Source organism: Sceloporus undulatus, chromosome 9 (assembly GCF_019175285.1).
Source record: "Sceloporus undulatus isolate JIND9_A2432 ecotype Alabama chromosome 9, SceUnd_v1.1, whole genome shotgun sequence".
In the NCBI taxonomy this organism is placed as follows: domain Eukaryota; kingdom Metazoa; phylum Chordata; class Lepidosauria; order Squamata; family Phrynosomatidae; genus Sceloporus; species Sceloporus undulatus.
The window spans coordinates 24,952,694-24,979,759 of NC_056530.1; the positions used below are offsets into that span (position 1 = coordinate 24,952,694).

At 51.1% G+C, this 27,066-nt stretch overlaps 1 protein-coding gene across 3 annotated transcripts in view; it reads right to left on the minus strand.

Annotated features, from left to right (window-relative positions):
* POU2F2 (POU class 2 homeobox 2) overlaps positions 1–27,066 on the minus strand; it is a 75,561-nt gene that overhangs the window by 38,080 nt on the left and 10,415 nt on the right. For 2 of the 3 annotated variants that reach the window (XM_042440650.1, XM_042440653.1), the window contains exon 2: positions 12,260–12,312. In XM_042440650.1, the coding sequence (XP_042296584.1) occupies positions 12,260–12,290 (31 nt within the window). In that variant the 5' untranslated portion in view covers positions 12,291–12,312. Of the gene's footprint in view, positions 1–1,458; positions 1,473–12,259; positions 12,313–27,066 lie in introns of those variants that run through there. The other variant, XM_042440652.1, reaches the window with a different exon arrangement.

The following is a 27,066-nucleotide window of genomic DNA, read 5'->3' on the forward strand; positions in this document are numbered from 1 at the left end:
GTGACAGGTTTGGAAGTGCGATGCAAAATGAGTGCAGACGGAGGCCATTTCCGTGGGCAAAGTACCTCCAAAAGGCTGTGTGTGTCCTGTAAACCACAAGCCCCCCCCCCCCCCCGCTTTTGTGGGGGCCCCGCCCCCCCCCCCCCCCCCCCCCCCCAAAACCCTTGCTCCAGTCATAGAAAACATGGCTATTCAAGATTCCTGAAGGTCTACGCAAGCAGCCATTTTGCAGGAAACAACAAAGCCCACCCCGCTCCAAAAACCAGTCTTGGAAATGGTCTCCCAGTCAATTCCTTGGTTCACTTCTGCATACTTGTATGAATAATACAATCATTCACCATTTCAGGTGATTCCAGGAGGGGTAGTTCCAATTTGGCTGAGTAGCCCATAGCCACCTTCATTGTCTCTTAATGGCGATGAATGCTAGCCAGCTCCTCCTTCCTCTGGGCCCAGTCAATGGACTCCCCTGCCTCTTCCCCTTTGGGGAGCTCCCAATTTGGACCACTTTTCCTTCCATTGCCCATGTCAGTTAAAGCCGCTGTTTTTTTATATGTTGGCACACATATTTTGAGCCTGCCCAGAATCTGATGTCTCCTGTTGCATTTCCCAACACTCAGGTTGGTAAATACAGGCAACAGGGCTTTCTCCATAGCACCAGGCTGACTGTGGAACTCCCTGCCAAATGAGGTTTGCCCGGCTCCATCCCTTTGGCCTTCCAACCAGCAGCCAAAATAGCCCACAGCCTTTGATGCTCCAAACTACTTGGGTTGAATCCTTTGTCCTTCAAGTCATATTTAAGGATTGGTTTTGAACTGTTTTTGAAGGTTTTAAAAGAATGTTTTAATGTATTTTTAAAGGTTTGTTTAATAATCTCTGCAGGGTTTTATATGCGTTTATTTCTTGCGCATGACTTCAGGGTCCTTGTGGGCTGGCAGGGGATAGACAAAATACTTTAAATGAATAAATGTGAGCTCCCCCACATGAAGCCTGCTCCAATGTTTTGCTGTACATTTGAACACTCTTTTGCTGGGATACATATAGAACAGGATTGGTTATGAATGCAAATCAGAAGAGCAACAAGATGTTCGATGGCGACAATGAAAAATTAAAAGATGGGCTGGTGCCAGATTCGCAAAGACCACACACACACACAGGCCGAGTCCCTACACCACAATTCAAATACAACTCTCCCAGAAAAACCTGTCCATATCTAACCCCACAGCAATCCAACAGCTGCCCTGCAATGTCAGGAGGCGCAGACTGCTTCCCCACAGCCCCTCAGGTGCTCAAGACGGCTTCCCAGCAGCAACGGACGCACCTGGAAAGGGCGCCCAATCCCCATGTCAGCACAGGTTGGACAAGGAGACCCAGCCCATGGTCCCTCTGCCACAGGGCTCACATTTGGGCTGCCAGAGTTTGTACACAGGGGCAGTAACACAGTGGTCCAAGCTAACTCACCACAATCTCTGCTGACGAGGGACTGCCAGGTAGTCCAAAGTGAGGCACTGGCTTCTATTTTCTGCAGAGCGCAGCCTTGAGCAGCATTCATTCACGCAACCCCTTCTTCCACTGGTGCCAACTTCTGCTGTGGACCATAGGCACCAGTTGCAAAAGGCCCTGTGTGTACCAAAAACCCTGCAGTGAAGCAGCTGCATAAATTGTTTGCCGGCAGCACAACCCACTACCACAGCTTGCAGGGGTTCATGAAAATCCACACACTTCATCATGCAATGTGTGCTTCCAACATGTGCCCATGACGGCTGACTCAAACACAATTCATATGAATCACACACACAAGACACAATTGCCAGTATTGAGGAGCTTGTCCTCTCCTTGCCTATGCTGATCCACAAGTATCTCTCCATTTAATAGAAACACTGTTTTCCACAGTTCTGTCAGGCTCCCATGCAGCCAAGAAACTCAGGATGGGGCCATGTTGGATTTGACTCATATTTCAGTGGCTTCTTCAAACAGAGATTCAGTGGGACAGAAGAAAATGGCCTCCCATTCCCGCCTATTGGAGAAAGTCCAAGCTGGTCCAAGAGAGGACAAGATGTCACCTTCTCAGCCTCTGCTTCCTCTTTGGGGCTGAATGGGACGGCAGCTGCCAAACCACACCTACAGACTGCCACGCGGACAGGGTCCTTGGCCATACCCAGGCAATGCCATCTGTGGTGGGTAGTGGCATCCGGGAATGAGGGATGGCAAATGAACCCCAGGATTTACTCCAAACTTTAAAGGCACTGACCTACTGGAGGGGGAATAGCATTCAGAACTTTAGAGCACTCCTTTCAAATCCAAACTAAAGCCCAGATCAGACCCACTGTCTCCTCCAACACAGACGCTGCCTTCCACCATCACCTTTGTCCTCCATCTTCTGCCACCTGAGGCTCCATGTTCCTCATTAACAGGCCCTGCCCTGGAGATTCGGAGCGGGGGGATTGTGCAACATTTTCTTCAAATGCCCTTGGAAGACTGACCAACAGATTGGGAAGTTTCATTCTGTCACCCCTATTACTCTCGTTGCCAAGGGCTGCGTGAAGCTGAGAGTCAGGGCTCAGCTAAAGCTGCCCAGTAGGTTTGGGGCCACTGACTACAGGGCTGCGGCCACAGCTGGCCCAATGGCTGATCAACGGCACCTTCCTCCACACGCTGTCCTCCGTGCCACTCGCTCTCCCATTAATACACAGGCTAGCCTTCTGACAGCTCTCATGGCCACCGTTCACATTAGTGCAGCAGCCATTTTATTACCTTCGCTACCAGACTCCAACAACCCCGAGTCCAGCCTGCGACAGAACAGAAAAAGAGGGAAAGGGGGACCAGTTGGGAATTTGAAAACAACCCCAGTCTGGTGAAGGAGGAGAGGGTCCACTGTGCAGAACAGGAGACCAGAGGGAGGCATGGCCGGGGGGCACGCAGGTGCATGGGGAGATTGGATGGCGCTCCCACCCTGGGAAAGAGGGTGAGCAGCAAAGCGTGCAAGGCAGAGGAGAAGATTCAAAGTGGGGAACGACAGGGTATGCAGGTGGGTGAGAAAGAAATATTATCATTGGTCTGAGTCTTGTTGGGGGGTGGGCTGAAAAAGGAAAAAAGAAGGAAGGGGGCTCAGGAAGTGCTCCTTCTAGCAGGTGCAGAAGGAGAAGAGCAATAAAGAGGAATAAAAGAAGCTGGGGGGGGGGGGGGAAAGGAAAAAGACGGTCCCTGGGGGACAGAACTCAAGAGAAGGGAAATGTTCTCGGGAGCTAAAAGTCTAGGAGTTGCCAGAGGTTTAGAAGCAATGGGTGAAGAGGAAAGAGGAGGAGAAGGAGATGGAAAAGGGACCAAGACAGACCAGGGAACTCCAGTTGGAAAAGGGCCACAGGAAGAAGTGACCCAGAGGCCAGGAGGGCTGGAGGCAGAAACAGGTTGTGGGGCGTGTGTCTTTAGGGGGGAGAGGTGCAGCCTGGTGGCAGCGGCCTAGACCTTGGGTGCCCAGGGCATGTGTGGCTGCTTCAAGGTGGTCAGGGAGGGGGCTGGAGGAAGGGGGTAGCAGGGCTGAGGGTCGGGAGGAGGGGGGAAGGCAAGGCTTAGCTCCCTGCCCTGATCTCTCCCTACACACAGGAAGCAGGAGCTTCAGCACTGAGACCCCCCCCCGCCCCCATTGCATGGCCAATGGCCAGTCCCTTGGGAAGCCCCTTCTTCTGCTGCTGCTGCTGCTGCCCCCTCCCCAATCCCGCTGACCCCTGCGCGTGGCTGGGCCCGGAGGCTGGCTGGAACAAAGGGCCCAGAGCTGGGCCAATCAGGCTGTGCGCTCTCCTGCCGCTGACCTTTTTATGATTATTATTTAAGGGGAAAAGCAGAGGCAGCAGCAGGAGGAGGGAGGGAGGGAGGGAAGGCGCTTGGCCAAGGAGAGAGGCAGCCTTCCTTCCCACAGCCCCCCATGGCAATGCCCCCACATCCTCTCCCACCGCCACCCCCAGGCCAGGCTCCCTAGGAGACCCCTCTCTGACCCGGGGTCCCAGGGCAGCTCAGGGAGGGAGGGTGCTTCCACCCCAAGCAGCCAAAGACACACATCTCCACACTCAGGGAAGTGTGGAAACAACGTGCCCCCTTCACCCCAGCCTCACCAACAGCCCCCAGGCCCTACCAGAGGGAGCGGACCCTCAAGTGCCCACCCCAGGGGTAAACTCCATCTTCTAAAGGGACCTCTCCTCTCCTGCAGGGAACCATTTCACAGGCTTCTGGGTCAGGGATTTAGGAGCGGAGGAGAGCCATTCCTCCCTATTTCTCCATATCTGTTCTGGTCAGTTTTGAGTTCAGTTGAAGCTCATGGGCCTGTTTTGACAGAATAGCCAGTGGATGTGCCTTTTAAGCAGACATCATCCATGCACACATTCTCACCCACAAAGACATGCACGCAGGCAGGCACCATAAAGTCATGTCCTGTGACACATACATACAAAGAAAGTGTGTGGATGTACACACAGAGAAGGGAATGTACCCAAGACCAAGGAGAGGACCCACCTGACGCCAACCTGACTTGGCCAAGCTAAACATAAAAGCTGTCACCAGGAAAACACCATGAAACCCCAGCGTAGCAAACGTCCTGCCATATGTAGACACTGCCTCTCGGTTTGAGCTGATTCTGGCTGGGCTCTGCCCATGTCGAAGGTGTATCCAAGCGCACAGACACAAGGCCTATCACAGTGGCTTCCTCATGCGCTCACCTCTTGGAAATGGATGCATGAGTCAACCACTGCTAGCATGTCCTTGCATCAGCCTTTGTCCAGCTGTTTTCTGGCGGAGAATTTATATATGAAACAGAAATAAAAGGAAGGCATCCAGCCAGATTTTAGGTAGAGCAAAGCTCTGTGCAGAGTGCTGTGTTATAAAATAATGGGTTTTATTCCAAAATCAGCCCGATTCATTCTCCTCCTCCTCCTCCTCCTCCTCCTCCTCCTCCTGGGAAACGTTGTCCTTCAAATCCACAAAGGTTTCATACTCATGGAGTAGGGCTTAGTTTGCTATTAGCAGACGCATTGCTTGCCACTGTCAAGAGGGGATCGGGGAATTCAAGACATAACTTGTGCTCAGATTTTTTGACAGGTGCCTGCTTTGATTTTAATCAGCCCTCAAAGCAGAGGAAAGGAGCTCCCAGCTACCAAAGCCACGTCGCCCAAATCAACGTTTAGTCAAATGAAAGACGGAGAGCCAAGGTTCTCCATGGGTTTGAATCCCCACAGCCCTCGGAACAATGGATGTGTGAGAGCCACACTGAAGGAAGACCCAGACCTGCTCCAGGTGGACTTGCAGGCGGGGAGGCCTTCACGGTTTGCCTCAGCCTGAAGGACAGCCGCGCGGCGGAGGGGGGTCTTTCAAGCAGAGCCCCTCCATCCGTCCTCCATTCCGCCAAGTCATACAAAGACTGGACAAGTCTTCCGTCTAATCCAAAAGCTTGCTCTCTTCCCTTGTCACGAGAACTACTCCAATAATGGCATCACTTGCATATGTTCAGCTCTCTTTAAGTTTCAAATCACATCATTTAAAAAGCATCCTTGCAAAGTGGCCTGCCTGACTCAAAGTTGTCATCTCTGATGTTTTAATGGAAGACAGAGATACCATGATTTTTATGCAATATACTTAATAAGGGAGCTGTTAAGTACTTGCAGCCCTATTTTGATTTCACATGCGAAAGCAGCCTAAATCACATGCGTACGGCATTGTAAACAGACCACAAGACACAGACGGACGGATGGACGGATGGCAGAAAGAGAGCAAGGGAATCATGAAGCCAGTGCCACACGATGCCAGTTTGGCCATGCAGGCCTCTCTGACCAGGTCACACTGAACACCCTCACACACACACACACACACTCACACACCCCTACGAAGCACCTACAGTCCGGCCCAGAACTCAGGAGACCCTAAAACAACCAATATGGGCCTCAAAATGTTAGCGGTTCCTCTTGGAACTTGCCCCCACCCTCCACATAGAAGGCTGAGCGTCTTGTGCAAAAGGTTCCACAAGATGCAGCCACAACCCCCATCAGCCCTTTGGACAAGGGCTTCCCAGGCTCCACAACCTCCCTGCAGCCCCACAACTGGCTTTGTGATACCCCCTTTCCAGCCCTAGATCCAAAGGTGGCTACCAAGGAGGCAGGGGCTCAGGAGCATGGGGCACACTCATGCACACGCTCTCCACACTTCTGCACATACTGGCTTTTCTGGCCAGGAAAGAAAGAAAGAAAGAGAAATATGCGGAGGGCTGGAGGTGGGGGCAGTTACTACAGGCTGGAAAATCGATTTCTGCCTCTGAACAAGCTTCTCTTCCCAGATCTCTGGGTTCATTAGCAGGGACTGGGCTTGACACCAATACAATTTCCACACCGCGCGCAGCAGCAGCAGAGATGGGGGGGGGGGTCCTCAAAGCCCAGCCGTGAGAGGGGCCAGGAAAGAGGGTCCCTCCCTCCTGATGGGGCCCCTCTCTTGCCAGGGCCCTTCCCCTGAGTCCCAGGTCCCTCTGCCATTTCTCCTCCTGGGGCCTGTCAGGAGGCGCTCTCCCTCTGGACTCTTTGGGGCAAGCGATCTCCTGCCAATCCTTCCTCAATCTCCTCCTCCTCCCCATCTGTCCTTCTGAAGCCGGGCTGGTCCTCCTTTTGGGAGAGAGATGGCCAGCAAGGCCTGGCCAGCAGCCCCAGGGCCCCCCTTTCCCCTTCAGCCCCAAAGCAGAGAATGCGGGCTGGGCAGGGCAGGGAGGGCAGGGAGGGCACCCTGAGGCTGGCAGCAGAGAAGCCCGGCTTTTGAGGAGAGGGCAGTGCAAAGGGGGGGGGGGGGGAGGGAGAGGGGAGGCACAAAATGGACCCCAGTCTTTTGGAAGGAGTTCTGGTCATCCCACCCAGAGACACAGAGGTGAGCCCTGCTTGGGTCCCTGTCTGTCCCTGAGTCCGAACTGCCTGCAATTCCAGCTTCATCTGAGAGAGATGGGGGGGGGCTGTCTCAGGGGAAGGGGGTCCCCTTATGGCCTCCCTCCGGCAGGAAGAAGGGGGTCCCAGGGGGCTCGGAGCCAGGCTGCGGGGGAGAGACCGGAGACTTTGGGGCCGCTTCTTGCGGGGCTGTTTGGGCAGAGGGGGGGGCAAGGGCTCAGGGAGGGAGACCCTCAAAGGGGGCGTTTGGGGGTTTGTGTGGGGTCTCTTTCCTCCCCCTCCTCCCATTTCTCCCCTTTCCACCTGCGCCGGGCTCTCTCTCTCTCTCTCTCTTGCTTTCCTTCCCCCTCCCCGCCCGCCCGCCCGCCTTCCGCCTATCGACCGGAGGAGGATTCCGGCGCCGGAGGTTCGATACGGAGCAGTGACACTCCGGATCAATACGGCATGAATAAAAGCCCCGCTCGCTGGCTCGCTCGCCTGGCTCTCTTACCGTTGGCGAGGGCTCCACCGTTGAGCCTCCATCCCGCGGCCCCCGCTCCGCTCTCGGGGGCCCTCTGGAAGACCAGCGGCAGCGGCAGCGGGACGAACATGGTCCTGGCAGCCTCCCGCGCCGCCCCTCCGCATCCCCCCGGGAGAAGAAGAGGGCAGCCAGCGGCCGAGAGAGAGCCCCGGACGGAGCGGAGCCCCAGCAGGGAAGGGGAGTCCGAGGCGCTTTGGCCGGCAGGAAGGCGGCGGCGGCGGCGGCAGGGGAGTGGGCGCGCCTCCTGTCAGCGCCAAACGGGGGGAAGGAAGGGGGGCACCCCGAGACCCTCTCCCTGCCTCCTCCCAGACAGACCAGGCCCTCCCCCTCTCGGCGCTCCCGCCCCGAGGTCCAGACTCCGGGTTAAGCCCCCGATTAAGCGAGGGGCCTTCTGGGGGAAAGGACCCAGGACCCAGGGGAAGGGCCAGGGGGGCTGCTCGGGACCGGGCTCCCCGCCTCCCCTCTCTCTCACACGCACACAGAGCCCTAGAGATGCCCCCTGCCCCTAAGAAACCACAAGGGCCCCTCCGATCAAAGCAGGGGCAGTGGGCAGAAGGAGCAGCCAAAGAGCGGGGCCCAGCCGGGGGCCCCTCCCGAGGCTCTCTCGCGGGGCCGCGGGGCTTTGAGAGCCTCCCCTGGGCCTCCCTCCCGTCCCAACAGCAGTTGGGCAACTGAGGCGCTCAGCGCCATGGCTCTGGAGCCACAGAAGAGGAGGGGGCCAAAGCAGGGCCCTCCGTGCCAGGCTAAGCGGAGGCACAGGCACTCACGGGGCACGGGACCACAAGTGCCAAGGCCATGCAGAGCTAGGACCCAGTAACACAGCAGCAACTGGCAGTGAGGGAGAATGGGAAGGTCTGCAGGTGAGAGAGAGCCATCCTGTGTCTTGAATCAATTCACCTGAGAGAAGGAATCAAGTCCGGTGCATGAAAGGCCCCTCGGAACCTCTGGCTTGGGAGTCCAGAGGATTTCCATAAGCTGCATGCCCTTCTCTTCCGAAGGAGGGCTTGGAGGTCTTGCGGTTGTGTGGCGCGTGTCCCAGAGCGGTCCCTTTGCACTCCTGTCTCTTGCATGCATCCATCTCCTTCCTCTCTTCTTCCTTGAGAAGCCAAAGGTGAGGAGTGCGCGCACTCTCTCTCCTAAGCCTTCCTCAGGGAAAGGGGTGCCATTATTGCCGGCACTTCCCTTGCACCTGGGCCTACTTTCAAAGAAGGACAAGGGGCTAAAGGACTACATCCAGGCGAGGAAAATCAATGCAAGAGCTCCGAGGAGGAGGATCGAGAGAGCGGGGAAAGAGAGCTCACCCTTCATGGACTGAATGGAAGAGGACTCAAGAAAGCTAGAATTAAGATCCCTCTTCCCATTTTCCAGGCAAACCTTATTAAACTTTTGTCAGACCCTCTTGCTGTTGTTGTTGTTGTTGTGGGTTTTTTTTAATGCCGTTTGTTAATTTGGAAGCAATAGCAGGGGAATCTGGGAAGTGGTGGCGTTTTCACTATTGATTTTGCTTTAAGGAAGGTTTTTGGCTTTTCCAGAAAATGCCATTAAATTAAAAGAGGGGGAAATGGGCCTTGCTTTGTTGCTGCCTAACCCTGGTGAGGGTGAGGGTGGTTGTGGGGAGGGCGCTTGGGCTGTTTCCCCTTTTCTGCCTTTTGGGGCCTAGGAAGCCTCTTCCTGGGGAAAGGGAGGGCCTCCCGGGACGGAGGCACCCCAGGGGCACCCATAGGATGATTCTTCTGAGACGGACTTGTGTCTTCTATTTACCTTTTTCACTTGTAGTGTTTCAGCCAGATCATTTCAATGGTCTTCACATTTTTATGGTCCCTCTGTCTGTGCCTACCTTTGGTCTCTTTCCGGGAGAGAGGCAGCATAGCAATGAAATAAATGCATATCGATGAATCATAAATAAATATTTGCATCCTGCTTTTGCTCCAAAAGAACGATGCAATTAAAAACATACAAAAAGTTAGCATTAAAAAAGAATTAAACTATTTGCAGGATTAAAACAAGTCAGCCTCAGCTTCAAAGAATAAAATGCCGTTTTAAAAGGTCAAAGGCTCTTGCAAACAGTTCTGTTAAAACCATGCATGTTTTCTGTTTTAAAAGCCTAACTGAATAAGAAGGTTTCTGCCTGCTTCCGGAAGGCCAGCCGGGAGGGGTCTGTCCTGAGAAGGGTCCCAGAGTCCAAGGGGAGGGGTCTGCCACCAAAACGGCCCCTTCTCCCCCAGCCCCTCCGGAGGATCCTTCTGTAAGGAGATAAGGTTGACCAAATAGCCTGACAGATAGGGAGCAAGGACCCTGGGCTCTACTTTGCCATGCCTGAGATTGGAGATCAACTGTCCTTTAGGAAAAGCCTCTATGTCTTTGGCAAAGACATCCTTCTGGAACACAAATGAAAACTGTACAGCTTGTTGCTACACACACACACACAGTTCCACAGAATAAAGGCAATTTTTGTTTAAAAAAGTAACAAGAGCATTGCAGAGTCAATGAGTTCCCCTTGAAAGAAACACAACATACAAGAATCACATGCATAGATCCTTTTCATCTATAGTATTTCCAGCCCTGAAAGACAGGCCGAGGCGCTCAGAGGCAAAGCCCCCTTTTCCCACCACTCTGAGTAGGAACTGAGTCAGTGCAGACATTTGGCTCAAATACGCAAAGATCGGATCTCGATCCCTACGGCTCCGTCTGAACAACTAAGCAGCATGACACAGGGCAAACACAGGAGTGGAAAGCCCATGCCACGGTGTCTGTGTGGGGTGATGCCGGCTGGGGAAGAAATTATAATGGTGGCGGTGATGAAGAAGAAGAAGAAGGTTGATGATTATGTATTTCGCCTTTTTAATGTGTGTGAGCCAGGAGACAAAGAATCACAAGAAGCATTCAAGAGGACAAACGGCCCACCGCTGAAGCATCAAGCCACAGCTCCATTGTGAAATATGCTTGTCTCTTTGGAAGGAAAAGCTCCTGCCGCAAATCAGGAGGTGAACGCTTCCCAAGTGTAGCAGTGCCTGGCTTTTGAGGCTAACTTTTAGGTCTTTCCCTTCCACAGATTAATAACTCTTGACAAAAATACTATCTTCTCTGAGGCCCACCAAGGCATCCTTGGCTGGGTACCGGCTGAGCATTTTGCAAGCCTGGGCAGCCAAACTGCCAAGATTCCCCACACCTTCACTACATGCACCTAAAATTGCTACTCCTCCTACCACCAGCGCCTGCCCTGCTGCTTACTTGGGTGAGGGTCCCTTGGGTGAACCCAAGCAAATGACCCACCTCATTCAGAGCCCACCTTGATGCCCAGGAACCATCTCCACAGAAAGCGAGAGGACACTGTAATCCCAACCAACAGGAAGCAGCGAGATGGGAGTCTGGCTCCTCTCTGTCCACAAAGTCAAGGTATTCCTTTGCTAGGCCAGGTCTGTTGCATCGTCATTGGCTTCCCTGTCTTGCACCTTGTCCCTCTCTCGCGACCCCAGAGCCTAGGTCACTACTAAACTGAAACCAGAAGACCTGTCTCAACTACTACCTTACGAGTCACTTTGGACCAAACCTCCCTTAAATGTTTAGGCAAACAGCAGCAGTGGGACCCATTTGGATGGGAAGGGGCTTCCTGCTGGGAAATAGCATCTCTTGCGTGAACTGGACAGGGAAAGGGGGCAAGGACCCTGCCTCTCCAGGGGCTCCCAATCCAGTTTCCCAACAGCTGAAAAAAGATGCTAACGCTGTCATTATTTAGACCTCAGGCTAAGAACTACCCTGCATGGAAAACTTTAGGGTTTGCCTGCAAACCTCCAGAGGCAGCTGGAAGGGACGGGGGTGTATGTGGAAAGCCAAGGGGTCTGGAAGCCTGAGGCCTGAGTGAAAAGCATGACTGTGTACTTCTGACATAGTTGTGTGATAGAAGCAAAGTTTGGGGGAATGTTTGTTTGGGGGTTCTCTGGAATTCAGGCCCTAGACTCTTGCATGCGCCATGGTCTTTTCAGACAGCTGACTTCTCATGCTACTAATAAAAATCATTGCACAGACTTATCTTTTCCTCCTAAACTGTTTTTGTTTCCCCTGAAAAGAAGGAAGGTACAAGGAGTAGGAAGTTATAAATGTATGATGATGACAACATCTGGCCCACCCCATAAAACTCCATGAATGAGGCAGGGGCACTACAGAATACAAGCCTAATTTGGGAACAAAGTTCCTGCATTCACATTCTGTCACTCTACAAAGTGCCAGCATTAGCTGCACAGGTTTTATTTGCTTCCACATTTATTTGCTCCTGTGTGAGTGACATTTATAGTACAACTACACGTAACGAAAGCACAGCTTTCTGGTGGAACAAGTTTTGATTGGAGAAGTGATGGGATAGCTTCTTTGCCTGCTACTTCCATGCTCAGAAGCATATTCCATTCTGTCCCCAATAGAGACCCAGAAGGACATTTGCTCACACAAAGGCATGTTTGGAACCCAGAGCAGGGGAGATTAGTTGGCTGGGTGTGTGTGTGAGTAAGGATGAAAGACCAAAGGGGGGTAAACTGCAGGTGGAGAAGGGGCTAAGCATCTGATAAACACTTAGACACTCCTCTGCTAAAACTCTTATCTTGGAATATGAAGTCACTAATGCTTTGGAATGTACTGGCATGTAAAACCGTGTAGTTCTGCCTTTACATGCGGCACAAGGAGGATCTCAAGGTGGGGGGGGGGGGGGAGAGGAGCCTAGATGGGCTTTTCAGTGTTGCAATGCTGGTTTTTCCCCCACCCTCCCCCTTTTTGGATCTGTGAAGGAATCCTCAGGCACCCTCTCTGTCCTCCTCATCCCAGAAAGAGACATGGCAGCACCACTGACCTTTCAGATAGAAGCGGCAGCTGTAGTACATTCACTCCAGTCCAGTCCAGTACCTGGGGAAAAGAGAGAAGGTATCAGTAAACCAGGCCAAATATTAAAGGCAACACCTTGACCACCATGCGCCATCTCAGTGTTTTCTGTGCTCTTGGGGAAGGCTGCCTTGTTGATGGGTCCTGGCAAACCCTTCCTCCCACCAGTAATGGAGGATGACTGGGGTCCAAGCAGCAGTGGGTGGGTGGGTGGGTGGGCGGGCAGGCGCATTGGCTATTTTAATGTCTTCCATGTCCCTGGGTCAAAGCCACACCATTGGTACTGAAAGAACTTTGAATGGTGGCAAAAGGAGGGCAACACAAGCTTTGAATGGTGGCAAAAGGAGGGCAACACAACCTCTGCCCCAAGGCCTTCAAGGATGCCAAGAGCTCTTGCCAGCCCTATAGGTCTGCCAAACGTCAAGAGATAATATGAATGCACATGGGATTTATTTTTTAAACAGACTCAAAGTGCTGGGGGGAGGGAGAAAGCTCAATGTTAAAAAGAGAAAAACAGACCACTGAGCCCAGCTCTTTGCCAGCCACAACTGCAAAGCCCTGCTTCTGGCATCCAATGCCCAGGCTTTTGCTATCTTTGCCCTTTTACATTTATGCTGCCAACTGACTGGCCTGGTCTTTGCTGAGCCACTGAAGCATCAGAACACAAATTCCCAGTGCCTGAAGTGCCTGGCAGCTGGCACCTGAATGATGTGTGGAAGCCGGCTCCCTCTCCTAACTGCTGCCTGGAAACGTTGCTGGCTCCTAGGATAACCCTCTCCACCCAAAATTGCACCCTCAATTAGGCAGAAAACATGGCTGGATAGTAACCATATCCGAACCAAAGGATAAACCGTCTGTGTACTACCAAGCAGATAAATTTTAAAAGGCTATGGAGAAACTAAAAACCCATGTGAATTGTTCAGAGTTGAGCCTTACATAGCAGGAAGCAGAAACTTGGCATTGTGGATCTTTTCTGGAGAACACAGAGGGCTGGTCAATGGGAATGGGGGCAGGGAGTAATTTTCCTCTTTTCCCCCCTACACACACACACACACACACACACACACACACACACCCCTTTGGGGGAAGCATTTCAAAGCACTCTGTAGATGGGGGGAAATGGAGGAAATCAGGTGCGAAAGGTCTGCCAGGCCAAGAGAATCCACAAGTGTGCTTGCCGACACCGAAGCCGCCCCCAAGGGCGACTGCCCCTGCTCCGGTCACCCCACTGTTGCCCTCTTCCCGTGTTGCATGGAAATCCTGGGCCTTGGCTTGTGGCCCCCTCCTCTCTCCATGCCAGGGAAACCCACCCCCCTTTTCAGGAGGCCAGAGCCCCTCCAAAATTGACACAACAGCGCACCCCCACGCCTTGCCCCCCTCAGAGCGAACCCACAGTTGTTCCTGCTAATCAGCCGATGTCATCTGCAGAGTGAAGTCTTTGCTTAAAGAGATTTAGGGCAGGAATCAATAGGAAATTTAAAAATCAATGCGGTTAGTATGAGAAAATCAATGGCGTTTAATCGGCCTGCCGATCCCCAGTCACAACAATTAGAAGGCTGGGATGTTCTACATCCCGCTACATGCCATTAGCGTCAATATTTGTGTAAGTGATGGCAGGGGGCAGCCGGGGGGGCGGTGGGAGGAAAAGAGAAGGGGGGAACCCCAGTCCAATACTAAAGCACTTGAAAGCAGAGCAAGGAAGGAAGCCTGCCTGCCTATGCGCTACTGCGCACGAGGGGAGATCCCAGCATCTGATGCTCACCGTTTCCCTTTGGGAACCGGGTTCGGAGAGTTGCTTTCCTTATTTTTCCTCCTGGGGTAGTTAGCAGAAGCATCCTCTTAATGCCTTCCAGGGGAAGAGGGAAGAAGAGGCAACCGGGGTCCAGGGTTGCTATTCCTATTCTCTGGGTGCAAACCAGTATTTATGACTTTGAAGAGGAGAAGGTGGGCTTGGCTGTTAAAGCAGGGAAGGTGCAGGGCCTTGCTAAAAAGAGGGCAGCCCCCAGGGGATGCCCAGGCTGGGCAGCAGAAGGAATTCTCTCTATAGTAAGAGGTCAGGAAAGAAAAGGCAGGACTGGGGAGAAGGGGAGAAGGAGGGAGGCCTTGTTAGGACAAGGAGAGCTCCCTGCGGCCCCTTCCCTTCGGGGTCAAGGCAGTGCAGTGGTCAGAGACCTGGGAAGTCCAGGTCTCCATGGGGGACGTGGTGCCTATCCTTGGCTTCTGGCCTAGCCATCCTTGCAGGGCTGTTGTAGCAAGAGACAAGGAGCATCATGCACCTCCTTTGGACATATGTCTAAAATGGGGGCTACTCTGCTGCTGCAGCCATCTTGCTCAAAAGAACCACAGTGGCACTGGAGCTGATGTGAGAGGAATGTGGAAAGAAATGAATTAATAAGGCAGCAAAAACACAAGGTGGACGACGTGGTCCCTCCGTGTGTGAGGGGCCACAACGCGCCAGGGACCCCTGTGGGCCCCTCTCCCTTAAAATGCCCCAGATGCCAGCAGCAACGAGTGTATGAGGCAAAGGAGGGAGGATGAGGAGTGGAAGCGCCTCAGGCCCAAGGCTGGCACAGATGGTTGCCAGATTGAAAACCAGGGAAGGCTCCTGGCGCTATTAATGGTGGCGCAGAAGAGGGAGTTTCAGCAAGTGTGGCTTGTGACCCGGTTGCGTGAGGAGCCACAGCTGCGGAAATGTCCCCTCTTGCCCAAACGCTGAGGGCCAGGAGCCCTCTCCCGGTGCCACTGGGGAAGGTGTGCCCCTCGTTTATTAAGCAGCAGGTACTGAGCCACCATTAAAAGGCAGCAAAACGGCCAAGGGCTCGGTTCCATGCCATACATTCTTTGCGCCTATGAGGGATGCATAAAGATGTCATATGAGGGAGACTGAGGCCTGAGGTGCCAAAATGTCTCAGGCTTCCTCTTGGGGAAAAGGCCTCACAACAGCGCTGGCTGAGAGACCCCTGAGAGAGCAGAGAAAATGGCCACCTGTTTAGCTCCCTGTTCCACCTTTTTACCTCACAGAGAGGCACCATTTAGCCACAAAAAGGTCCTGGGCCTTTCCTTCCAGGTGCCCTTGTCCATTAAAAACCAAATAATAATGCCCTGAGAGTAAAGAAGGCAGCAACATTGCTGTGAGTTCAGTTCCTTGGTGTCATTTTTACCTCATGAGGTCACGCAACCTGAGGGCTCAAAATGAACCAGGCCTCCTCCTCTTGGCGGAAGAAGGCCTCACACCAAGATGAAGTGAGGAGTCCCCATGTATTAAGCCACAGAATTTGGGGCCCAGACTGACAAGAGTTATGCGCTTAAGACTTCTTCTGGGGCAAGAAGCCCTCACATGGCAGGGCCCTGGCTTATTTAGCAGCAGGCAAAGAGGGCTTCCACTACAAGGGCAGCGTCATTATCAAGAGCTCAGCTCCTTTTTATGTTTAGGGTTTTTAAATCTCACAAGGAGATGCCATTTAGGCTTGAGGCAACAAAATGCCCCGGGGCTTCATTTGGGGAAGAGGTCTCTTGAAAACATGAGGCAAAGTGTCCTTGTTCATTAAGAAGCCACTATCGGGTGGGTGCCACTGAAAGCACAGCCAAATTGCTTATTGTTTACCTACTTGGTGTGTGTGTGTGTGTGTATAAATACACTTTAATTGTGGGCATTTATATACCAAAGATACATCTTTCCCACACTGTATAACTCTCTCTCGTGAGGGGATGAGGCCAGGGTTGCCAGTGAAAACCAGAGAGGGCCCCTGTGTACAAGCGAGCATATTGGCAGTTGTGGCTTGTGACCTGGTTCTGTGACAAGCCACACCTGCTGCAACCCCCTCTTCCACAAGGCCTTTTCAGGCACAGGAGCCCTCTCTGGCTTCCACCTTGGCAACCCCACCTGAGGCACCCAAGTGTCCTGGGCCTTCTTTTGGGGAAAGGGCCGTTCCTGTGACGGTCAGGCCAAGGGCACAGATAGTGAATCCGGAATGTCAATGCCTTGACCTCAGCACATGCCGCCGAAAGGCAGGAGAGACTTAGGTTCGCCCACAGACCCACCTGCTGATGCTCCCCCCAAACACTATTCTGGAAGCCTAGTGGCTAGAGCAGTGGGGCCCTAAGTGAGGGCTTTTCCTAAACCCACAAGTCCCAAACTGAGGCGGCCTCCCCGCAGCTTTGTGGCCAACTCCGTGGCCGGCGCAGGGCAGGGAGGCCTTGCTGCCGGGAGGCGCTGACAGAGAGTTCGCTCCCGGGAGCCAGATCAATGTGTCAGCGCGGGGGTCGCAAGGAATCCTCCCAAAAATCAATGCGCTGGTGTTTCCGGGCTGTGGCCGCCTAGATTAGCCTGGTACAGAGCTGACAGGGGCACTAATCAGGCTGTCAATAACCCTGACCCCGGGCAATTAACCTATCGACAGGGATGGCGGGCAAGGGAAGGAGGCTGGGCTGTGGGGTAGAAGGGGTAGAGCAAGCAGGGAGGGAGGGAGGCGGCGGGCCTCCTTCCCTGGCCCCATGGCTGATGCTGCTGGCCGGCCGGCCCCACATCGCCGAGAGCGGCTCGAGGCCACTTTTCTGGCCTTCAGGCCCTCCAGCCACTGGGGATTGCTCCTTATCTGCTGCCAAAGGAAATGCACCTTTTAAAGCCCTTACAGGCTCTCCTGGCTATAAACATGTTTCAAAATGCCAGGCCTGGACTTCTGGACACTTGTTCCGGGTTCTTGGGGTTTTGGTGCCTTTCTTGGCAATCCACATGGTCTCTGGAGCCTCCAGGGGCAGAAACCTGGCCTCTGGACGCACACCAGCTGCCCAGCCCTCTCTACAGTGTACAATTCTGCCTACAGATATCCCAAAACATACATAAAAGGCCTGTCCTAACGTCCACTCCATATGTCCCATTTTAAAACATATGGCCTGAACACTACTGTAGTTGGGAGGCGCAACAGGAGGGTGCAAGCTAGCATCTTACTGTCTTGAGGGCTAGAAACACCCTTTTCTTATTTAAAAAGGAGTGTCTGGGATTTTGTGAACATTGGTGTGCATTTATAGGTGTCACGCAGCTGAATATACACAGGAATCTCCAAGAGAACTCAGAGGGGAATATTCTCCAAGGATGTCTCAGTTTTAAATCTGAAATACCTTAAGCCTTCACCAAAATGAAGTTCTAATGCTTTCTTATTCCATTCCCAGCACACCAAATATATCAAGGCCTATATCCAACTGGCATTCCCAGCTAGAGGAGACCCCTGAACAAACTACTGAATGGTAAGTCAACACCTGTGTGCATCATGGGCATTTGTCACAGAAGCAGGGAGCTGGAAGGGATGCCAAGGGCATCCAGTCCAACCCCTGCCATGCAGGAATGCCAGACTAAAGCGTTCCCATAACAGGCCCATCCAGCCTCGGCCTAAAAGCCTCCAAAGAAGGACCACCACCTTCTGAGGCATCCATTCCACTCTCCAACAGTTCTCACCGTAAAGGAGGTCTTCCAAATGTTTAGGTGGAACCTCTTTTCTTGTCATATATATAAAACGTGAATCATTCTCAACATTTCAATGTCTCCTTCTGGGCTGCCTTGCTGGGATGGGACTTAGGGGCATTTTTCCTACAGTGGCTTCATTTCTTCCAGGATGGGCGAACCCAGAAGGTGGTGCTGAGGGGCTCCTGTTCAGCCCCTTGGCTGTTGGCCTGTTCTGTCCCCCATAGTCTTTAATATATACCTGAGACTACTGGGAGAGGTTGTCCAGAGTTTTGGGGTTCAGCAGCACCACTGCGCTTGGAGATCTGTTGTGGAGGCCCATTTCTCTGTCCTTCTACCCTCAAAGGTGCATCTGGGTGCACTGAAAGCCTCTCCATGGCTTCTCCATGGCTCCCCCAGACTCTGGAACTCCCTCCCCAGAGAAGTTAGACTGGCACCTCCCTACTTTCTTTCCCAGACAAGCAAAGACTTTTCTATAGGCATTTGATGAGTGATGATATAAGGCCCATCTTACACAATGTGCTACATAATGCTAATTGTTGTGCTGGAGTGTGCGTGTGTGACTTGCATGTTTTAATAATATATGTTTTATTCTGGTTGTAATTATTTTATCATTGAATCTTGTTTTTTAATTTTTGTATCTTATGGATTTTTAATGATGTCTTTTCAAACTGCTGTAAGCTGTTTAGAGTTCCTATCTGGGAAAAAGGTAGGACAGACACAAATATCATCATCATCATCATCATCATCATCATCATCATCTGCCACTATTTGTAGTGCCTGTTCTAATAAACTGCTCATTGTGTGTATTGTGCTTTGAGGCAAGACAGCTCTGGCACAATCCAATTTGAGAACTTTAAAAAAGCACACGCCAGGAAACTCACAAGGTATTTGGGTGCTGGTGGATTGTGCCAAAGGAGTGTCTGTCATGCTTGGAGATGCACAGTGCACACTGTCAGCTGGGCGTCCATAGGGTTGTTGTGGGATGGGAGGGTTGTCCCGTTTGCCCTCCATCCCATTGTGCTGCCCCCCTGCCCTGCCCACCTCTCTTCCTCTCCATCCCATCCCCCACCTCCTGACCCCATAAATATGAATTTGAAACCATCCTGGCAAAGGTCATAAGGGCAGCAAAGGAATAATGAGCTGGAGGACATGATTGGTGATCGGCCTCCAGTGTTTCCAGCAGCAGCACAAAAATAAGCCAAGGGTCTCAGAAAGGAGAGAAGAACATTGGGACCAAGTCTGACAGGCAGGGATGCCCTGGCATCAGCTGACACACATTTCGGAGAGAAGCAGACAGGCTGGCACCACACAAAAAGAGAGAGATGCATCTAGGCGGCACAGCAGACAAGGAGAAATAAAGACACTGTGGGCTGAGGAGACGGTTCAGGGATGCATTCCCATCTCCCAGAAGAAGCCACATACTTCTGCGCATGGTTTTACATCCTCCTCAGCACAGAGACATAAGGGGTCGTAGGCTTTATATTTGTCCATTTGCTTTTCTTTCTTTTTTTTTAAATGAAATTGATCTGGAAAAGGTTATTACTACCCATAGTACCTAGAAACACCTCTTTGGTCCCTCTGTCCACTGCTGGCCAGTAGGATTTTTAAAGAATACAGAAAAACTGCTGAATCTCTTTGCCAGAAATGGAAATACAGAAAAGTGGCAATTGCTCTTTCAAACTGCCGTCAGTTTTCAGGGAAAAGGAACCCACCATTGTTTGTCCTGTGCCAGTAAACCAAGCAAAAGGAAAGGATAAAACGGACCAAGAATCATCCTGGTGACGGGGAAGATGGAAGCCAACAAATATTTTGGGTCTGCCTAAAGGCAATTTTAGCACTGGTGCGCATCATCCCATGTGTGCAATTTGTCCAAATTGTCATTTGATACAGAAGGTTGGCACACCACAGTAGCCAAACATTTCCTGGTCTACTCCTGTAGCTGTTGATTCCACTACTAGATGGCCTGTGTGGTCCCTTCCACCTGGTAGGGTCCTATGACCCTATGATTCTATAGGGCCTGCCTGTTTGCATGTGTGCATTGAAAGATGCTGCTTACCTGGACTGCATCCCATTTGAGGTGGCCCCTGTCCCTCTCCTCCACTTCCGCTGCAGAAGAGCAGAAAAAGGACTCACACCAAGCCCCTCGGGAAGAGACAAAGGAGGTCAGCGGAAGGGGAAAGGACCCCATCCTCTCTCTCTCTCTCTCTCTCACACACACACACACACACACTGGGGGGGGGGGGAGAAAACCAACCAAAACCCCTTATAACCCTTTTCCCTGTCCCCCACCACCTCCCCCCCCCACAGCTGCCAAATTGCTGGGCTTGAATAAATGGGGATGGGGAAACAGAAGAACCAAACAGCCCTCCATCCCCAGCCGGGAATTGCTGAACCTGTGAAAATCTGCCTCAGAAATCCGGTTAGCAGAATCCAGTTACAGCCCAACTGCATCAAGAGGCGGTGGGTAGGAGGGCTTGGCAAGGAGGAGGGGGAGAAAAAGAGGGACCCCAACCCATATACGTACACCCACCCACCCACCCACGCACACCCCAAGGAGGGAGAAGGGGAAGGAGGAGGAGTGGTTAAAGCAAGACCTAGAGAAGAAAGTCAGGACAGCCTGCTTGGGTCCCTCTGGTCAAGAACCAGAGTCTTTTGGGGATCTGAGATAAAGCTGAGTGGAAACAGCCCTAGAATAATGTCATTATAGGATCACATCCTGTTGGTTGTGTCCTGACTTTGTTATTACTCCTAACAGTCCTTGGGATCTGTCCAGGAGAGATTGTTGCCTGTATTTAGATGAGTTCATTCAACAACCAATAAAATGCAAAGCAGAGACAGAAAACACACTCACAATTTAAATGACAGTCACAAAGGTGTTGGTTGTTTTGCAGCCAAGAGGGACTGTGTTTTGTGGGTGGATTTTCCTCCTGTCTGTGGGTCCCTCTCCCTCCTTCGAGGAAGGTTTTCTCTCCTGCTTTTGGGAGAGCAAGCAGCATTGCTCACGGGTCCTTTTGGGATGGCTTTTTTGTGAGTTGGCTTTCAATAAAAGCTGTCCCACCATTAAGACAATGTAGAATTTTAAAAATAGGGTGCAAGTTAAAAAGCATACAAGAAAGAAATGAGAACATAAAAGGGGAGAATAAAAGTGTGTGTGTGAAAGAGAGAGAAAGAGAGGGGGGAGAGATCAAGATTGAAGAGAACAATGAGAAGGAAGGAAGGAAGGAAGGAAGGAAGGAAGGAAGGAATTGCTTCAGTAATATTGCAAGCATTGCTCTGTTTCCTTTCCTTTCTTTCAACTCCTCCCTCCAGGGTTTCAAAGCCAGTTTTTCTGCTGCAAGGGAATCTTCTATGAGGAAGTGGGATGGGGGCTAATTATGAAATAAAACTAATTAATCACTGCAAACCACAAGGCTGGCCCAGCGGGGCACTAAAGAGACGGCTTTTCTTCCCCTCCTCGGGGCACAGAAATTATTTGCTGTCGATGAATTATTTAATGATGCGGTGTTCATTATGTATTATTGATCAGGAAGGACGGTTATTGTTGGCCCGATAGCCCAGGCTGTCTACCTAGCCTCAGATTCACTGTCACGGTTGAGGACAAGGTCTTTATAAGCCTTTATTCTGCCCCTTTGGATACTTCCATTGTTTGGAGAGGCCCTTCCCTTCCGCCCAGAAGATCTGCAGCGCTCACAGAGTCACAGAACGGAAGGTACCCAAGGGGCATCTAGTCCTGCCCCTTGATGCCACTGCAGGGACCCACAACCATCCAACTTCAGCTTAAAATCCTCCAAAGAGTCCCCTGCCCTGCAAGGCAGGCCTAACAGTCCCTGAACCCCTGTTCTCTTCCCAGCCAAAGGGGTTTGAGGGTTTTCCTCTGCCAAGCCACAAACGCCATCCACAATCTTCTTTCCTCGCTCTCTTTTCAGCGGCTTTCTTGTTGTATATATAAAACATTTTTATACCATTTTTCATACACTCAAAGAAGGTGACATTCAAAAAACCTGCAGAACAAACACTTCAGTTATAGGATGGCACTGGTTCCCAGGTTTCACATTCGGGTACTACTTGACATTGCCAGTCCATGAATGGAGCTTGGAAAAGTTCCTTTTTTGGAATCACACCCCCAGCAGTGGTCATGCTGGCTGGAGACTTCAGGAGTAATGCTTCCACAACGTACCTTTTCCAAGCTCTGCCCATGAGGCCTGTTGTACCTGCCCCACAAATCCCTATGCCTTGCACCACATAGAGAGCAAAGGCCAGAGACAGTATTGTTTCCCCCCATCCATCAGGTTGCTACTTTCTCCTCTGGCTTTTCAGTGGGACAGGTTCTTCTTCTTTGGCATACTTCTTTGCAAGGGCAGACTTAACTTTTAGCATTCAGTGCAAGGCATGGAGGCAGCTCCGCTTGCAGAAATCTCCTTCTTCCCCTGGACACCCAGCCAGAAGGCAATGGCTCAGGAACAAGCGACCAGTTGTCCACCAAATGCTCTCTTCCTTTGCAAAGACTTCAGCTTTGCAGTGGGTCTGCCATTGCGCCAACCAGAGGAAGAGGCAGACTCAGAAAAAGCGATGTGGATAAACTGGGAAAGCATCTCCCCTGTGCTTTTTGTGCAGGAGAACCTAATTCTGTAGAGGATGTGTCATGCTAAAGTTATGAAAGCCCAATACATCCATTGTGGCAGACAGGGAAACAAATGCCTTGGTCGAGAAAAATGTAGGCAACAATGTGCTCCCACCACTGGCGCAAGTGAGATTTCTTGTGACAAATTTCAGGAAAGAGCAGTGTTGGTAGTTTTTGGAGAACCCCATCCCAAGGTTCTCTCCTTCTTTAGTGACCAAAACTGAATAAACCCAGCCACCAGTGGTCCAACCCCACCTCCCCTTTCTCCAAATGGGGCACAAGGCTAACCCGAGGGCCCAGTTACCAGTCCAGGGACAAAGAAGGGGCAGAACGGGGCAGCAGATGCAGCATCCAACTTTGAAGGCAGACTGAGAGGCGTGGAGGGCCTCCGCTTCCCTCCCCTTGCTTCCTTCTCTAGGAAGTCCTCCGATAAGCTTTGTGTTTCAGTCCTTTCCAGGTCTTTGTGTTCCTGGGAATCCTTTCCTTCAATCAAAAAGGCAATACTGGTGGACCAGCAGCCCTGAAAGCTGCTAGCCAGCGCCTACTGATCTTTGCCACTGCCAGGGAGTGTGGTTATGTTTGCTGTTGCACTATTGCTGTGGAGCAGAAATGCAGCCAAATGCCATCAAAGCCTTTGGAGCACAGCACAGTTCCCTTTCTGGACTACAGGCCATGCTGGCTGTGGGAATTTGGGGAGCTGAAAAAGGAAATTTCTCAAGCTCTGGGAATTTTAAAATGCCAAAACCAACAAGCAGAGCTGCACAAAGACCAGATGAAAAGGCAACCAAGGAATGGTCCTGTTTTGCAGGAGAATAGCATCATGGCTGAGAGAAGAGTGAAGAGTGGCTGGCAAAATAAAATAAACCAGCCATACTAGACAATGTTCTTTAAATTTACAAATTCGACATTCGGGAATCAGGGACGCTTGCCAATCTGCAGCCAGATCTCACCAGAGATTCCCAGTAGATCCCAGACCTGCCCTGTGTCCAACCCTGACACCTAGATCATTCTCGTGAGGACCTTTCTCCATCTCCAGGGGGTCCAGGACAAGACCCCAGCAAAGAAGTCCTCAGGCAGAAAGCTTGGCTCTCTCTTTTCTGGCATTTGGAAAAGTCTTGACACACCCGTTGCTGGTAATGCAGGGACTAAACATTCATGGAGTCTCCTTGAAGGCATGCTGCTATTCCCTCTCCAGAGAAAGAAAGAGAGAAAGCTGGGAGCCATGATGGCAACAACAGGTTTTACCTTCTGTGTACGGACAGAGTTTCTTTGCTTTTAATAGCCGGAAGACATGATAACGCACCCTAAGGGGCATACGGAAAGATCAATATTACGGTTTATCATGCCTATGCTGCCTTTTAGTGTACAGCACACGCACTCAATTGCTCTTAGCACTCTTTTAATTCTGAAATAATTATTCCAGAGTAAGTAACCGCCTCACTGGGATAGACTCTATTTAGCACTGACATTCCCAGGCTAAGATCCACTTTTGAGCAAACCTGTGCTAAGCTTATAATTGTTTATTTATGTCCTCTTTGGCAGAATTTGATGAGTAGAGTGTCCCTTTTCAAAAGTGGTCAGGCAATAAGGAGGTAGCGAATGAACTTCAGATCAAAGGATGATGGGATGAGTTCCTAAATGTTTAAAGTCACAGTTTGTGCTTAGCCTGTCGGAGTCAGGGTCGGGGAGACGCAAGGAGAACCCTCCGGCCAAGACACAGCACTCACAGGGAGGCCCTGAACACAACCTCGCAGGGTTGTTGTGTGAATCCTCAGAGCCAGGGGTGGGGTAACTGTCTGTCCATCCCAGCTCTGGCGTTAGCTGCAGCCCAGGCCTGAAAGGTTTGCCCGGCTGAGTCTGGGCTCCTTTGCGCTGCCATGAGAGAGGCATTTAATGCAGGGACAAGGCTGAGTGGTCAGTGAGGCAAAATGCCTGACTTCCCTCCTCTCCTCTGATACAAGGGAGGCAAGTGACCTTGGGCACGTCCCTCAGGATGCAACCGACATGGAGGACTCATGTACAGTGCGGCTTTTAAAAACATGCTAGCCAGGAGAGTTAGCCAGTCTGTTCATGCGGCAAGCCGTTTTAAACAGGCGCAGAAGGGCGCGTGCGGCCAGAGCCCTTGCAATGCAAAGCAGAGGAGGGGGCTGCCCTTGGAACAACAGCCACCCAATGGCCGAGGCTGATGGGAATTGTAGTGCAAGGCTCCCTGGCTGGGGAGGGAGCCTGCCTCTTCAGGCATCCTCCACAAAGCGAGCCCTACGTCTGCTGGCGGCCAGAGACATTTTTACCTATTATTTCATTATTATTTATTTTACTGTTTCTATTTTTAACATTATTTTATTTCTTTTAGAAAGTTTTCTTTTCTTTTATATTTATTTTACCATTTTTAATGCCCAAACGTTGGCTTTTTTGTATGTTTTAACTGTACTGTCTATGTTTTAATTTGCAAAGTGCCTTGAGTCTTGTTTTGGGGGAAATTAAATGATAGAAATAAACCATGTAGCTTCTTTTGTTGCTGCTGCTGCGACTGTTATTGTCATTGTTACTCCTGTTATTTTGTACGTGGAAATATGCGCTCTCTTCAGCACCGTCAACACAACACGGCGACATAATTCCAACCACTCATTCCTAACTAGCGTGGGCCCAGGGATGTAACGCAGGGAAATCCCACTGATTCCATGAGTCTTCTCTAGTTGGGACTAACAAAAGCATTCAGGCCTACAGACGCTTCCCGTCACACAGGGATCGCTTGTAATTAAAAGCAAGCAACCGTGCTGCTGCTGCTGCTGCTGCTGCTCTGAGCATTTTCCTTAATAGTTTTTCTCCAGTGAGGGAAAAAAAGACAGAAGAAACAAAAGGCGATTACGGGAGGACTGTGAATTTAAGATGCCAACATCTGGATCTCCTGTAAACTGGCATGAATGAGGAAACCCAATTGCACGCTAAAAACCTCATCCGAAAGCATCTTTGGACAGTGAAGGTGGGATGAAAACGCCTCCCTACATGCTACATTCACTACATTTGCTGTGGTTACACACCCACTGGAGTTTGGAAGCCTTACTTTTTTGGACAACAACTCCCAGAATCCCCCAGATTTCCACACACAGCCAAGCTCTGCTAGAGTGTGCAAATGGCTCTGTTTGTAGCATCCAAATGTCACATCCATACCCAGCCAGATATCTGGGAGAGTAAGGAGCATGAATAAATCCATGAGGGATGATGCCTGGACAGCCCCAACATTGCTCTCATTTCAGAGCCAGGTTCAACCAGCTGTTCTCCCAAGAGTCTGGGACCTTGTGGGATCCCATGATCTCTGTCAGTGTTCAGAACTGGGCTGGCCGTCCTTAGATTGTTTGCAAGTGTTTAAAATAGTTGTTAAATGTTTAAAAGCAATGGAACTGCTGCAGAGTGCTTTAAGGTAATATGATGGATCATATCTGGCAGCAGTTTGAGTAATGGACCAGGACTCCAAGAAATGAAGGCTTGAATCCCAACTCAGCCTTGGGCAAGGCACACTCTCTCAGCCTCCAAGGAAGGCCAAGTAAGAGATCTGTCCAAGAAAATCCTAGGAGAAGGACACCATAAACTGGAGTGAACTGAAGGCACATAACATAGCATGACCGTCTTGCCCTTATATTTGCTGATATAGGACAGCTTAGAAATACATAATTAGGGATAGAAGGGATACTTGCAGATTTTCTTGACCTGGATGAGAAAAGGTGTCTCTGCACACAGAGCAACCTTGTCAACCTTGACATTTCTCTCATCCATTCTTCCTCACTCTCTGGCTATTGGCCGCATCCTTCCCACTGAAGGCACCATCTGAACCCACTTTGCCTTTTGGCAAGAGTTTGGCGATGCCTTCAAGGAAGCATTGTCAGCCCACACATACGAGACCCACCCCTCCAGATTCGAAAGAAGATTGCTGAATGGCATTTATGCGAGAATACATACTGCAACAACAAGATCAACAACAATATTCCACTGAATATTCATATATCACATGTTAAAAAGGGATGTTTATGGCCACTTTACTGACCCTGCAGGACATGCTTTAGCAGAGTGTAGCAGCAGAAAAAAGAACTTTTGACAATGGCCATGTCCAAACATCATGCTAAAGAAGGCTCTGTATTTTATTTCTGTATCTTGCCTTTCCTCAACTGAGTGGCCAATCCCTCCTCCCCGGACCCCTGCCCTTTACAGTCAGCCAGGGTCTCCCACTAAATCCTGGGCCCACACGCTGACCCCTCTGTCACACTGTGGGGTTTAGCTGTGCTTCCTCTGGAACAAGACACCTTCCATTTCAAACCATGGGCTATGCATCTAGATGGTATAAACAAGCCGCAGTTAACATTAGCCACAGTTTAGGAGTTGAGATGAGATGCTGGATGGTGTTTAACTGAAAACGGGAAGCAAAACCTCTGAAGGTCTCCTGACAGCCATGCTGGGTAAGGAATGGGGCTGCATGAGCCCAAGGCTTGTTCAAACACATCTTCACCACACACATACTTTGAGTGTGGACAATGTGTTACAATGGAGAGCCGGGGCCAGCGACCGTTGTGGGCAAGAATGGGGCCCCTACTTTCCTATGGAAGAAAACCGACTGAAACTTGATGGATGGAAACACTCACAGTTCTCTAGACCATTTCCTGCTCCCTCCTCTTCCACACGCACACTTTGGAGCACAACCCTT